At 37.6% G+C, this 13,729-nt stretch overlaps 2 protein-coding genes across 2 annotated transcripts; both read left to right on the plus strand.

Annotated features, from left to right (window-relative positions):
- Positions 1–657: 657 nt before the first annotated feature.
- Positions 658–8,207, plus strand: LOC140761222 (UPF0613 protein PB24D3.06c). Its single transcript, XM_073098473.1, has 9 exons — positions 658–968; positions 1,557–1,633; positions 2,096–2,201; positions 2,756–2,848; positions 2,936–3,001; positions 3,222–3,367; positions 6,945–7,053; positions 7,693–7,757; positions 7,841–8,207. The coding sequence occupies exons 1-9, from the start codon at positions 747–749 to the stop codon at positions 7,986–7,988; spliced, it is 1,032 nt and encodes a 343-aa protein (XP_072954574.1). The 5' UTR covers positions 658–746; the 3' UTR covers positions 7,989–8,207.
- A 1,310-nt stretch (positions 8,208–9,517) lies between these two features.
- LOC140761413 (adenylate isopentenyltransferase 5, chloroplastic) lies at positions 9,518–11,502 on the plus strand. The gene is made up of 2 exons (XM_073098723.1): positions 9,518–9,608; positions 9,802–11,502. The coding sequence occupies exon 2, from the start codon at positions 9,821–9,823 to the stop codon at positions 10,865–10,867; it is 1,047 nt and encodes a 348-aa protein (XP_072954824.1). The 5' UTR covers positions 9,518–9,608; positions 9,802–9,820; the 3' UTR covers positions 10,868–11,502.
- Positions 11,503–13,729: the final 2,227 nt, after the last annotated feature.

Raw genomic sequence — 13,729 nt, forward strand, 5'->3', positions numbered from 1 at the left:
TTATCTTTATTATCGTTCATATACATACGACCGTATCGATGAATGAAAATAATTATAGATGCAAATAATATTCTTAAATAAGGTTTTTTTTAGCTTAAGTTAAAAATAGATTGAGAATTAGTATCGAAAGTCAAATAAGGGGGTATTTAAACAAGTAGTGGAATATTCTTTACTCTATTAGCTGTTATTAGGGTAAAATTTATTAAAGTATTTTTTAAGGTTTTAATAATAAAAATATTTAGATAAATTTTATTTTATTCCATTCTTACATAATAATAATTCTTCTTAAGATAAACGTGGACAAAGGAGGTGGATAAAAAGTCAAAACCCCTGAAACAAATCTAGAGTCGTACTAAATCCATGTCTATCTTATCTTTTTTAAGGACTAAAAAAGTCAAGTTTTCTCCAGGAAAGAAATAAAAATATATATATATATTTTTCATTTCACACCCTATATCTTATGTTTATTTTAATTTTGTTTCTGTTTTCACTATTGTTCAACCTTTGCTTACAAGTATGATTACATAATAAGGGTGGTTGCGAGGTTGAATTAAGAATAATAAAAAAGAGAGAAAGCAATATGCAATAAACACAAAATATAGAGAGTAAAACGCAAATTGCTCCTTAAATTTATGATTTTATCATCTGACAGGGCACCGTTGGGCTCCACTATTAAATTTCCCGATCCCTCCTCCTCACATGAGCGACCGGATCGGCAAGAAGACGACGACGAGGGTGACGAAGTGATGAATCCCTCCGCCGCCGCCACCGCCGCGGCTGCCTCCTCTTCCTCCTCCTCATCTTCTTCTTCTTGGTTCTCCGGCATCGTTCGCGGCCGCTCCATCAAGTCCCCCGCCTCTGGTAGCGGCGGCGGCGGCTGTGCTTCGTTTGCTGACGTGCTCGGATCCGGGAGCCGCAAAAACCAGCTCCGGGGGACGCTCTTCAAGTACGGATCGAAACCTATTCAGGTAAAATTAGCCTTTTTAAGGAGTCAAGATTTTGATCTGTTAGTGTAGAAAGGAGGATTTGATTGATTACCAAGGGTTTCCTTGATGGAATTATCCAAAACTTTATCTGAGTGGAATTCTGAAGAGGTAACACGTAGTTGTAAAATTGAACTGAAAATATCACTAAATGTATAACCAGTTATGCTAATCTGTCCTAGGAATCAAACTTACAGTAACGTTGGCAACCGTATAAGTTATCAGAAACATGGAACAATGGAAAGAGATACGATTGTTCTTTGACCAAATAAATGCATAACACTTGTATGACCTTGAGGTAAACATCATCGAATTACCTCTCCTTTAGTTTCTACTAATTTGCTATTGCAACGAGTACTTGGTCATGGAATAAGAACATATAAACAAAGAATAGCATGGCAATAAGTTCATGACTTCATACGGTCTGTCCCAGTACAGCGTGGATCCATCATTTGTTACTACAGAAAACAACGACTCTGTACTTTTTGGAATCTATACTCTTTGGCACTGAACTACTTTGTGAATTCTAGCATTTTCTTGCATGATAATTGATTGTCTCTTTCTCTCTTGTAGGTGGCATTTAAAACTGGAGAATTCAGCCAACAAGTTATCTTTATCGGTGGATTGACCGGTGGACTTTTAGCGACTGAGTACGTCAACATCTTTTGTATAAGTTACTGTCATGTCTTCAGCATAGAATGGAAGCACAAATATGCACATCTAGCAAAATGTTCTGATTTATGCATGATAAATTACATTCTCTACTGCAGACTGCAGTTCTTAAATTTTTTTTTTACTTAAATTGCTTTAACACATTTTATATAATTTGGAGTATGACTATGTCGCAGAAACAGATTTGGTTCTAGTGGGAGCATGGTCTCGTCTGTTGTGTTAGCTAGGAGCCTAGGACATGTTGATTTGTTTGTTTCCCTAAAAGTTGTTCCATTACTGGAATGCAAGTTAATATTAGCTTTATAAAGGCTAGGACTTGTATAATTTTCTGATGGAGTAATTACTGAACCAGATGAGCTCAACTTAAAAAATAATAAAGAGGATATTTATGGCTAGTTCTTTCTTTCTAACAACTTCTTTTTGGATTTTATCTCTTTCAGGTACTTGGAACCTTTATCATTTGCCTTGGAGAATGAAAAATGGTCCCTGGTGCAGCCCTTGTTGTCTTCATCTTATATTGGATATGGGACTTCCAGCTTAGAGCAAGTATAACTCATTAATTTGATTACCCAATTGTTAATTGTCTTTCTCTTTTATTCTTGATATTTTCTATTACCAGATAGATTACGACTTCAGTTTACAAGCAAAGTCATTTACTTGGAATCCCAGAAAGAGAAGGAAATCATTAAAGTAGTTCATCCATTTAAGAAAAGCTTTGATATGTATGTAATCTCATGTAGGTCTGCCTTGAGTCTGTCTGAAATTTATGAATCTTTGAGATAGTTTTCTTTTCTTATTAATGTATGGGGATTTCCATCAAGGGTATCGGTGGGCATAGCATGAGCAGGTAGTGGTGCCATTAGTAGTCTAGATTTGTATATATTCTAGTATTTCCAAGAATTAAAATCTTTTTTCCCACTTCCTGTATTTTTAGGGATGTTCTGAAAATTTATTTGTGGTCAATGAGTTACGTACCAAAATATTATAGTGAAACTTTTAAGTGCATATCATCCTTAGGTAACCTTGACATCTTACCATTTCTACTACTTGTGTCCATTAATTGACTCTGTCTCTTATGCTGTACTTCTGTTTTGTTAAAGGATGCATTAGAGCTAGATCAACTTATTGGTTACTTGATAAATAAGGAAAACTCTGAAGGTGTTGTGCTACTTGGTCATAGTACTGGTTGCCAGGTAAATAATTCTTCTTAACTTGGCTTATTATCACTTCCTTATGAAAGTGAATACAAAGATGTGCAATCTTACCCCAGCTATATGCAGGATATTGTTAATTATATGCGCACAAGCTTTCCATGTTCCAGGGCAGTTCGTGGAGTCATCTTGCAGGTGATTATCTTATTTTCCCTGCCTCTTGTGATTTGTCTCGTACCATCAAAGAAGTCCCAAGGTAGGAAACTGTATAAATTGCTTCTGTTGAGGGATTTATGAAGGCATAAAATTGTTTACGTTACCTACAGGTGTCTCCTGTAGGTTATGGAATTGAGAACACAGATCCCTATGTAATTGTTTACGTTCATATGATTAATCTTAACTTAATTGTTGTCAGGCCCCAGTTAGTGATCGAGAGTATAGAGCAACTCTGCCAGAAACTGCTGCCATGATTGATTTGTCAGCAAAATTGATCAGCGAAGGTAGGGAAATGGATTTAATGCCAAGGGAGGCAAATCCGGATGCTCCAATTACTGCCTTGAGGTAAAATTACTTCACTGCAGTTATATTACATAGAACATATAGCTATATAGATTGTCACATCTCGAAATTAAAATTATGACCGGCCATATATCTCAATATGCTAGAGATACACGAAGCCTTAACAAGATTTTTTCTAATTTGACAATGATAAGAAATTTAATATTAACATCTAATTCCAATAAATATACTCCAACAATAATGAAAATAATCAAATGTCATAATTCATATGTCTCCAACTAAATTAAAATAACAAATAATTTAGAACATGACTAATATAACTGAAAAATAAATGAGCAGATCCTAAGTAGAAGTAAGGTTCCAGTGCATCTTGCTCAGTTGTCACATTGATCAGTACCTAGAATGTTAGAAAATAGATCCATGAACTAACAACTATAGCTCAGTGAGTGGAATCCACTCAAAAGTCAAATAAATTCGAAATCTATTGATAGAATTTTAAATGTATCCAAGACTAGCGATATAATATAACAATTTCACTAAATATACTTATAACAATAGTAATAATAATAGCACAAATAACAATAATGTAAGTCATATCTCATAATATGGTTAGTATCAATATATTAAAATTTTCTCATTATTAATAATGACATATCTCAATTGGGTCAATGCCCAATGAAAGTCATCTCGAGATAATGCTTAGCTTTTTTCTTCATAGCTGATTCAGTTAGGATCACTATAAGGTGTTACTATGTGATAAACTCACTATGTCTCTTTTATTAATCGTTGAAACAAATTAGAATCATCATAAGAAATCTTTTAATCTAACCTTAGTCATATAAAAAAAATATCATACTAATCTACAATATGACTTAAGTCAATACGAAAAATCACAAACGATCTATACTGGGACTATTCTCTAGGTCATACCAAATATTAATTATATTTTTCAACCAATATCCATGGTCAATAAAATTGTTATTTGCATGAAGTATAGCAATACAATGTCATATTTTGCACACAAAAATAATGTAATCTGCACACAAAAATATATATTTAAATTGCACACAAGAATATGATATTTAACGTGCACTCAGAAAAAAATACATAATCAGGTAAAAAACACGAAATATAAGTTGAATAAAGATGTGAATGAACTCATTCACCTAAGTCTAGATGAATCAACTAAAATCTTTAGTTTTTGTGTTAAGAAAATTCACCACCTTTAATAATAAATAAATAACATATTTTAATTTAACTAGTAATTATGATTTCTAAAATAAAAATCTAATATAATCATTAAATGGGCTAACTTTAGCCCAAGAACTTAGGTTGGGCTGCATTTAGCCTGCAATCGACTCAAATTAAACAGTCGGTTAATCTTATAGCCTAAAATCCACTTACACCCGAGCTAGGCTACAGCTAGCCCATAGCCCATCAAAGCCAAAATAAATGGATTTGGTTAAGGCCCAATCCCAAAAAACTTATTGATTCCGGTCGTATTCTTTGGATCTGAAATCTAAATCCAACTCGAATCCAAATTAAAAAATGGGGTGAGCATGGTTATGCTCGAACTCACCTTCCTCAATGGAAAATCCTAGTCGGAGAAGGGAATGAGAGGGGGCTACCAGCGATCAACGCCGTTAGCAGTCCACCAACCGCACCGCAAGCTCCCCGCCTCCCCCGTGACTATGCCGACCACACAAGGTGGAGGAGAAGTTGCTAACAACAACAGCCAGCCCTACTCCATGTCGATGGCCATGGAGCTGACTTCTACAATGATCTGAGCCATGAGAGATTAAAAAAAAAAAATACCTACTACATGAGGCCAACAGCGTGAAGCTTCTATACACAAGTGATAGCAACCCAAAGTTACCGATTGGCCAAATTCACCAACAAAAGTCGTGAGCACAATAAAATTAGGTATTTTCAATCTGCCTTCTTAAAATCTAATTAAATGTGTGGCAATAGGAGGGGATTGAGCAGTGAGTCGCTTGATGGTCTCGAATTGCTCCAACGGTCCGATCCCACGACATAAGTTCCGACGAGATAAGGAAGAAGAGAGAGAGAGGGAGAGAGAGAGAGAGGGGTAACGGTGTAGGGAAAAAGAAAAAGGGTTGCTTGATGGTCTCGGATTGCTCCAACGGTCCGATCCCACGACATAAGTTCCGACGAGGTAAGGAAGAAGAGAAGAGAGAGAGAGAGAGAGAGAGAGAGAGAGAGAGAGAGAGAGAGAGAGAGAGAGAGAGAGGGGTAACGGTGTAGGGAAAAAGAAAAAGGGTTAGGGTTTTGATTTATAGAGAATGTTTCGATTTCGATTCAGAAACCAATTGAGTCAACCAACAAAATCGCCGCTACACCTCTCGTCGTGTAACAGTGAGGGAGAGGGAAGGGGGGTGCACGTGCAATGCACCTGTGCCTCTTTTTCTCTCTTTTCTTTTTATTACATAGACATCCTTTAGTATTAGAAGGATTTTTTTTTTCATATATGTTATGTGCATTTATCAGCCTTTGGCATGGTAATTCCTTCCACCGTATCTGGTCCTATGCTGATCTTACTGTATCAATCTCCATCTAATTCATCAATGCAAACTATTATTAACTGTTATGATTCTTTACATGACAAGCAACCTATATTCTGAGAATTTAGGCTAATTTCAGTTGTTCTGTATTACCTTTGAAGACATGTCAGTTCAAATGATGTTTTGTCCTCAAAAGAATTCCTTTCTTATTGATGCATACGCATTGTACTGGTCCCTTGAAAGAACATCTATTTCTGAGAATGTAGGCTAATTTGAATTGGTCTGCTATAGTTTTGAAGACGTCACTTTTTTTTTTTGTAGGTTGTTAAAATAATTCTTTTCTTAATGATGCACAAGCATCATACCATTTTCCTAGAAAGAACATCAATTTCTCAGAATAATTCTGATACTGTTGTGAAATTGTAATTTGCAACTTCGATGTCAAGTAGAAAAGAACTCCCCACGAGGAGCACCAGTGCAGGTTTATGGCAGAAGGAAAACACCTATTACCCTGGATGATTAACTTTGGCTACTGACTCACTGATACTGATTGACTGACTCTCTTGTTACTCTTCGGGGTCTGGTTTTATACTGTTGTGGTGGTTGGATGCTGCATACTTTCTTTATTGGTGATTACTTGGTTGGTCCTTTACAGGGTTTTATATTTCAGTTTTTTGGTAGTGTTGATAGGGTGTGAGAAGATACTTTTTCTCACTTTGTTTTCGTAAATGTTGGTTGTTTTGTGGCTTTGCACCGGGGCATTTAAAATATGTTTTATGTACAGTTTTGTGTATCTACCATATGGTAGATGCTGGTTCGTAATGAAACTGAGCCTATTTGAGCTTTTTTTGAGAAAAACAGAAAAGATAAGAAAAAATGGAGCATCGGAGCAGTAATTGCAAATTAACATCTAATAGATGATTGTTTTCAATCAAGTTGGCTTTCTGCTAGGGAGATTTCTTTGAATACTTGACCAAGTTGAATTAGAGTACTATATATGTCCTCACATTATTATTTTAAAGCATATTGCCTTCTCTTTTTCTTTTTTTTACAAGTATGGATGACATGCCAACTCCTTTCTCCCATTGATAACATAGGTACCACTCACTTTCTGCTTACATGGGGGATGATGACATGTTCAGTTCAGATCTTAGTGAGGACCAATTGAGACAGTTACTTGGTCACATGTCAAATACACCTTGCCAGGTGGGTAGTAATTTATATTCCTAATATGTTCCTTAGCAAAACTAACCTTTAACTTTAGACAGTTAAGTTCGATATACTGCTGCATTGATTCATGTAGGCATATTATCAAATTAGGCAGACTATTCTCATTCTCTTTTTTAGCCAATCACCTTCAGAATGAAAAGGACTGATCCAACAATGCAAGTATTTACAAGTCAGTCTTTTCTATTTCAGTCTGTCTTAGTATCACTTGATAAATCTGGTAGCTGCAGTGACATGATTTATTCTTATTTGATCCCATCATAAACTTCTTGGTTAAAGCTTTTCCTGGGAAAATATTTATAGGAAGTTATTTTGCTTTATTTTTGCCTCATCGCCTCATCCTTCCTCAACATGCCTTATGTTGTCAGTTCCTCATCGTTTCAGGAACCACTTAGGTTGAATTGTAGAAGTTGGAAAAGGGACTATACTGAATGAAAACTGGCATAACTTTGAGTTATGCTGCATGGTCCAATGTTTGATATGATCAATGTAATAAACTGGCAGTGTTCCTTTTTTTGGAAAACAGCCATTGGATTTTTAGTATCCATGCCTTTCTATTCCTCGTCCTAGTACAAAAATATGTTTGAGGTACATCACTGTAAGAACATCTGTCTGCAGGTTATTTTCTCCATGGCTGATGAGTATGTCCCGGATTATGTTGATAAAAGCGCACTTGTTGAAAGGTAAGTCAAACCCATAAATTAGATGCATATGAGCTATAGCTTGAGGTGTGCAATTGTCTTACCTTTATAATCATTTCCTGCAGATTATGTCGAGCAATGGGAGGTGCAGAGAAGGTGGAGATTGAATATGGAAATCACGCTCTCTCCAATAGGGTTCAAGAAGCAGTCCAAGCCATCTTAGAGTTTGTTAAAAGGGAGGGACCTAAAGGATGGGATGATCCATGGAATTAGATTCACATTTTTCGCTATCAACATGTATGCACTTCCAATTGTCCATTCTTTCATATTTCTTCCAACTAATGTTTTTGTGATTAAATCAGTCTTCTCATTCAGCTATGTGTGTATGAAATGACATATTTAGTCTGAATAAGTTGGTCAGTTGCAAGCATTTAATGTACTTGAACCCTCTCCTTTCAGAAAGAAATTTAGATACAAATGTATCTTCTCAAACGAGTACAGATGTATCTATGTGGATTGGTTGATAAATAACTCTTCCCAGAAGACCCCTTATCCCTTTCTTTTCGAATCATCTTTTAATTGCTTCAGTCCATTTATGCATCTTATTTGGATAGGATAACTCTAGAATAACCATCCACATATCTTCTTTTTTCCCCATGCCATTGGATTTGACAGCTCTTACCATGCATCTGATAGGGAAGGAGAACTAAAATGGTATACGTAACACACCGTGTGTTTTATTCTCTTGGTCATATTGTGATCCAGTGATCACAACAGTTTCATCAAAATCATCTCAATGCGACTTCAGTCCAATAGAAGATAGAGATAGAGAGAGATAGAGAGAGAGAGAGCATACAATACCTCTCTCTAGTCATGGATTTGAGGCATTATTAATTACTAGTCCTCTCATCATAAAAAAGGCAAAGGAGGCAAGCACTAACCTAGAAGAGAACCTTTCGTTTGCCCACTGCTTCTCTGAAAACCTCATGCTACCCACCTTATTGCTCTTAAGAAAATTGCCTCTCTCTTTTTCCGAGAGAGCACCATCTTATCATTAATTATTCAAAACCCCTCAAAGCAATTCAAGTGGTGTTCCCATCAATATAAACTAGGGAGTCTAACTATCCTACTCCTTCTCTAGATCCTTTTTATTTTTTCTCCTACTCCCATTTAACTAAGTTTTGTCCTCATCCCGACTATTTTAGACCAGTCGTCAAGTCCTATCCCTCTTAATAACAGAGGTCATGATCGGTTTAAAACCCCGTCGGTAATGATATCTCCTGCATAATTTGGGCCCATTATTTTCTTTTTAAATTTTTTAAAAGTTGGGTCAGTTATCCAACTACTAGTTACTAGAGAACACTGCTTTTCTATCTAGTCAATTATAAGTTTGTGGGCCACCGACCAACTCTTATAAAGTTGGTTGGTACCTCTCTTTCACGACTAACAAAGTCACATAGTCGACTCTAACTCTAAGCAATTATTATAGAGAAAAATTATTAGTGACCTAACTCAACGGTTTAGCTTGACTAGGATGAGCCAGTTTAATACTGCGACGGTTTTAAGTGATGTCTCAATAACATTTAGCTCAGCGACGTTAAAGAGAGTTGACACTTTGTCTAACCTATATCAAAATATTTAAGCACTTAGAATGATTAAAAAGAGAAGAAAAAGAAGTTTGTAGGCCCGAAATCTATTTAAAAAAGAAAAGCTAAGTTTGTCCGCATGACTCACTTGCCTTTGAGAGAAGGCTATAAAGATGGCTGCCACTAGTTCGTTTCATGCATAACCTAAGTCAATATCCTTCTTCTGCATAGACTTCTCCTCTCTTCGCTAGCTAGCTTCCAACTGTAACGAGTAAGACCAACCAACCTTCTCTATTCGCCGCGTAAGGTTAGTTATCAAATTATATGCATGGATAACTTTATTCTATTCTCTTCTCTCTCTCTCTCTCTCTCTCTCTCTCTCTCTATCTCTCTCTCTCTTTTTTCTTTTTTTTTTAATCCTTTTGTTTTATTTGGTAATAATAAGCTAGCTCTCTCTGGAGACGAGTCTTATGATAACTTCTCAAATTAATTTGAAGCAGGTAATCTTAATTAAGAAGTATGTGTGGGCCAACTACTATTCGCATGGGTTCTCTCCACGCATGCAGCCAAAAGAGCAAGGTGGTGGTGGTGATGGGAGCCACCGGCACCGGAAAGTCCAGGCTGGCGATCGACCTCGCCCTCCGTTTCGACGGCGAGGTGGTCAACTCCGACAAGATGCAGGTGTACGCCGGGTTAGATATCGTGACCAACAAGGTCACAGACGAGGAGCGGTCCGGCGTCCCCCACCACTTGCTGGGGATCGTCCCGCCCGACGCCGAGTTCACGGCCTCGGACTTCCGCCGGGAGGCGGCGGCGAAGGTGGCGGCGATCACGGGGAGGGGGAGGCTGGCGATCGTGGCGGGGGGGTCGAACTCGTACGTGGAGGAGTTGGTGGAGGGGGGAGGGAGGGAGTTCCTGAAGCGGTACGACTGCTGCTTCCTGTGGGTCGACGTGGCGGCGCCGGTGCTCCACGCGTTCGTGGCGGCGCGGGTGGATGACATGGTGGAGAGGGGGATGGTGGAGGAGGTGCGGGACTTCTTCGACCCCGCCGACGCCGACTACTCGAGGGGTATACGCCGGGCGATAGGCGTGCCGGAGCTCGACAGGTACCTGCGGGCGGAGGCTGCCGGCCAGGAGGCGGCCCCGGCACTACTCGACGCGGCCATCGACGAGATCAAGGCGAACACGTGCAAGCTCACGTGCTGCCAGCTGGAGAAGATACGGAGGCTGAGCGGGATGGCGGGTTGGGACGTACGGCGGATCGACGCGACGGAGGTGTTCAGGATGAGGGGTGCGGAGGCTGACGTGGCCTGGGAGCAGGCCGTCTCGTGCCCCGGGATTAAGATCGTAAGAGAATTCCTGAACGGGGAATTGGATGACATCAAGAAAGAGAAGACGACGACGACTAGTACTCCCACTACCACTACAACTACAACGACGACGACGACGACGGCGACGGCGGCGATAGGGAATGAAATAGTCGCTAATTTTGGAGTGGTGATGGGGAAGGCCGGGTTGCTCGCGGCTTCGGCTACCGGCATTGCGGTCGTGGGGGCCGCAATGTAAGTGGAAAGAGGGTCCCACGGCACGCGTCGTAAGCGGATTGCGAGTTCGATCGGATCACACCAATCCTCTGATACCATTCGATGGACTCACTATAATTTAATGCGTTGGTACAAATTTGATGGTGAGACGGACTAGCTCAAATCCGTTGACGATTGAAATTAAAACAAAAAAAAGAAAAAAAAAAAGAAAAGAGATGTGCGTGAGCAAAAGTTGAATCGGCGCGTGCGACTCACTCCCTCCTACCTCCCTCTTTCATCTCTCCACTTACTTTTGATCGCACTCTCATACGTGCAATGGGCCCATGCACGTGTGGGAGTGGGGTTTAAAAGTGAGTGGATTGCGAGGAGTTTGCACCTGCGGATTTAGCTTTTGTCGCGCACGTACGGGAGCGTGCGGTGGACCCACATTAATTTCATCGCTTATATATTATACTTTTAATATATTTTATACTCCTATATATATATTTTTTAATGTTTCAGTTTTATTCTAAGCCCTTTTCTTTTTCCTTATTATCTTCTACTTCTTTTAAGAGTGAGTGAGTGAGTGAGTGAGTGAGAGAGAGAGATTGAGAAGAATTAATGTAATAATATCTTTTTGAGAGGAATAATGTGATCGGATCTTGATTGTGTTGCTAATATATTAATGCTACTAATGCATCTTCTATGTGCTCTAATCATCATAACTTCCTTCTTTAGGCATAGGCATGGCTTGACTTTTATTCCCAAGTTAGATTAGTTTCAAATATTCACCAATAATATAAAGAAAAGATTATATAACCATAAAGCTTGAAGCCAAGTAAATAATAAGTTAATCCAAGAGCATGCCAATGATTACATTCCATTATCTCAATTATTCTACTGCTTATCTTAATTAGACACCATAACCTTCGTGTGAGTCCAACATGCCATTCATAAAATATATATATATAAAATTATATAACTCCACGTCTGGCTCACTAAAGCTTTCAGAAAGACAATGAAATGGATTAGTCAAAGAGATGCCCTCCAATAATTTCTTTTAGCACTACACAATGCCTTACTAAACTAATGCAATTAGAACACTAATTATAATTATACTAATAATTGTATTCATAGTTGGGTAGTTAGTACAAGCATGCAAATGGAAAGATGATACTTAAAAGCCTAGTGGTGGGGGTATTCTTTTATACATAGAAGACATCATTATGTGGGTATTAAGCCTAATCACCACAGGCCACATCGAAACATAATCAAATAGTTTAGAGAGAAGCTAGGGTTTCTTTCACTTTATATGTTCTCAAATTAGTGTCATCTAATGAAAGGGGATCAACTTGCATTGTCCAATTAGGGTAAAAGTAAAATGTTGATGTGAATTAAAATAAACACATAATCTATTCTTCTTGAAAATTGATAGACTTTGACATTTTATACTTTTTAATTTTATCAGTATTTATCATTCGACTCCTGTATTGCGTGTTTAATGCTTAAAAACACGCCCACCGTTAAACATGTTTAACGCATAGTATTTTTAATTAATTTTTTTATTAAAAAAGAAGGGGAAAAAAAAAATTCAAATTCTCTAAGAAGCTTCTCAGGTTTGACTCCTATTCTCTTATTTTTCCACCATATTTGACAACACTTAAAAGTGACAAGTATCAAGTGACAGGAAAATGCAAACCTATCTTGAGGAGAAAATGACCCGAGTTTGCAATCATGACTGCATATTATCCAAGTACCATTGGGGGAGAGAGAGAGGGAGGGGGGGAGTTTGTTCACGTTTGCAATCGAATGCAAACAAGAATAGTTATCCTATACATATATATATATCCCATTAAATTAATTGCAGCAATGATGTTTTAGTCCTTGTTAGTCTTCTAACAAGGTGCCACAAACATACCCATCAATGTCATTTCTTTTTTGCAAATTAATCATGGGCACGACTCAATTAATCTAACCACCTTCAAGTACTCTGTTTGTTTTTCTTCTCAATGTTAATGGGAGGTCAACTCTCCTTCTCAACTCATGTCTTGCAACTATTCATAGTATTTATATAATATAATTTGTCTATTTATTGTGATGTTGTTTTTAGCCCATAATAAATTTCAAGATATCATTTCTATTTTCCAAGGATTTTTGTTGCAAACAACCACTTATATATACATATATATATATATATATATATAACTAACTATATATCAAATTTACGAATCCGACTCCTTATTAATTTATTGGTTATATTTGCAAATAATCATCGGTGTTCAAAAGAAAATTAGAAAAGAAAGAACAATTCTCATGCAGATCTTAGTTACAAATATGGTCTCCACTCAAGATAAGCTATGATTCCATAGGTTATAGCATAGCACGCCTGTTCGAATCCAGTTCTCTTTATCGTAAGACGAAAAAGAAAAAGATAAAAATAAAAAAAAAAAAAGATAATAAAATTAAAAAGTTTTATTCTTGAAGGGACTCTTGAAAACCAATTCATCCACTAAAATGATATCTAGATGCATATGTAACAGTAAACCTTGCAAAGTTGCTTGTCTGTGTGCTAAATTTCTCATATGAAAATGCAACCCTACTTTTGGATAGAGATGCCTCCCCCTCTCCAATTAATATATATGTATTTTAATCTTTTCTTTTCCTCCCTCTTCCAAAATAGTCAAAACTTTGGATGCAAACAGATTGCATCTTTGAGATTTTTGGATCCAAGTGGTTGCATGATGTGGAGCCCACCAGGTTTTTTTTTTTTTTTTTTTTTTGTTAAGCAATTTGACTCCTGATTTAAAAGGTTTTGATAGCATCTGAATCGAATTTTTGATAGCAATGTCTTTGTTTGACATGCTTCTCAAACAAACACAGCAAGTGCTCAACAGCCAAAAGTAGT

Source organism: Typha angustifolia, chromosome 6 (assembly GCF_048772165.1).
Source record: "Typha angustifolia cultivar Huaian chromosome 6, ASM4877216v1, whole genome shotgun sequence".
NCBI lineage: Eukaryota > Viridiplantae > Streptophyta > Magnoliopsida > Poales > Typhaceae > Typha > Typha angustifolia.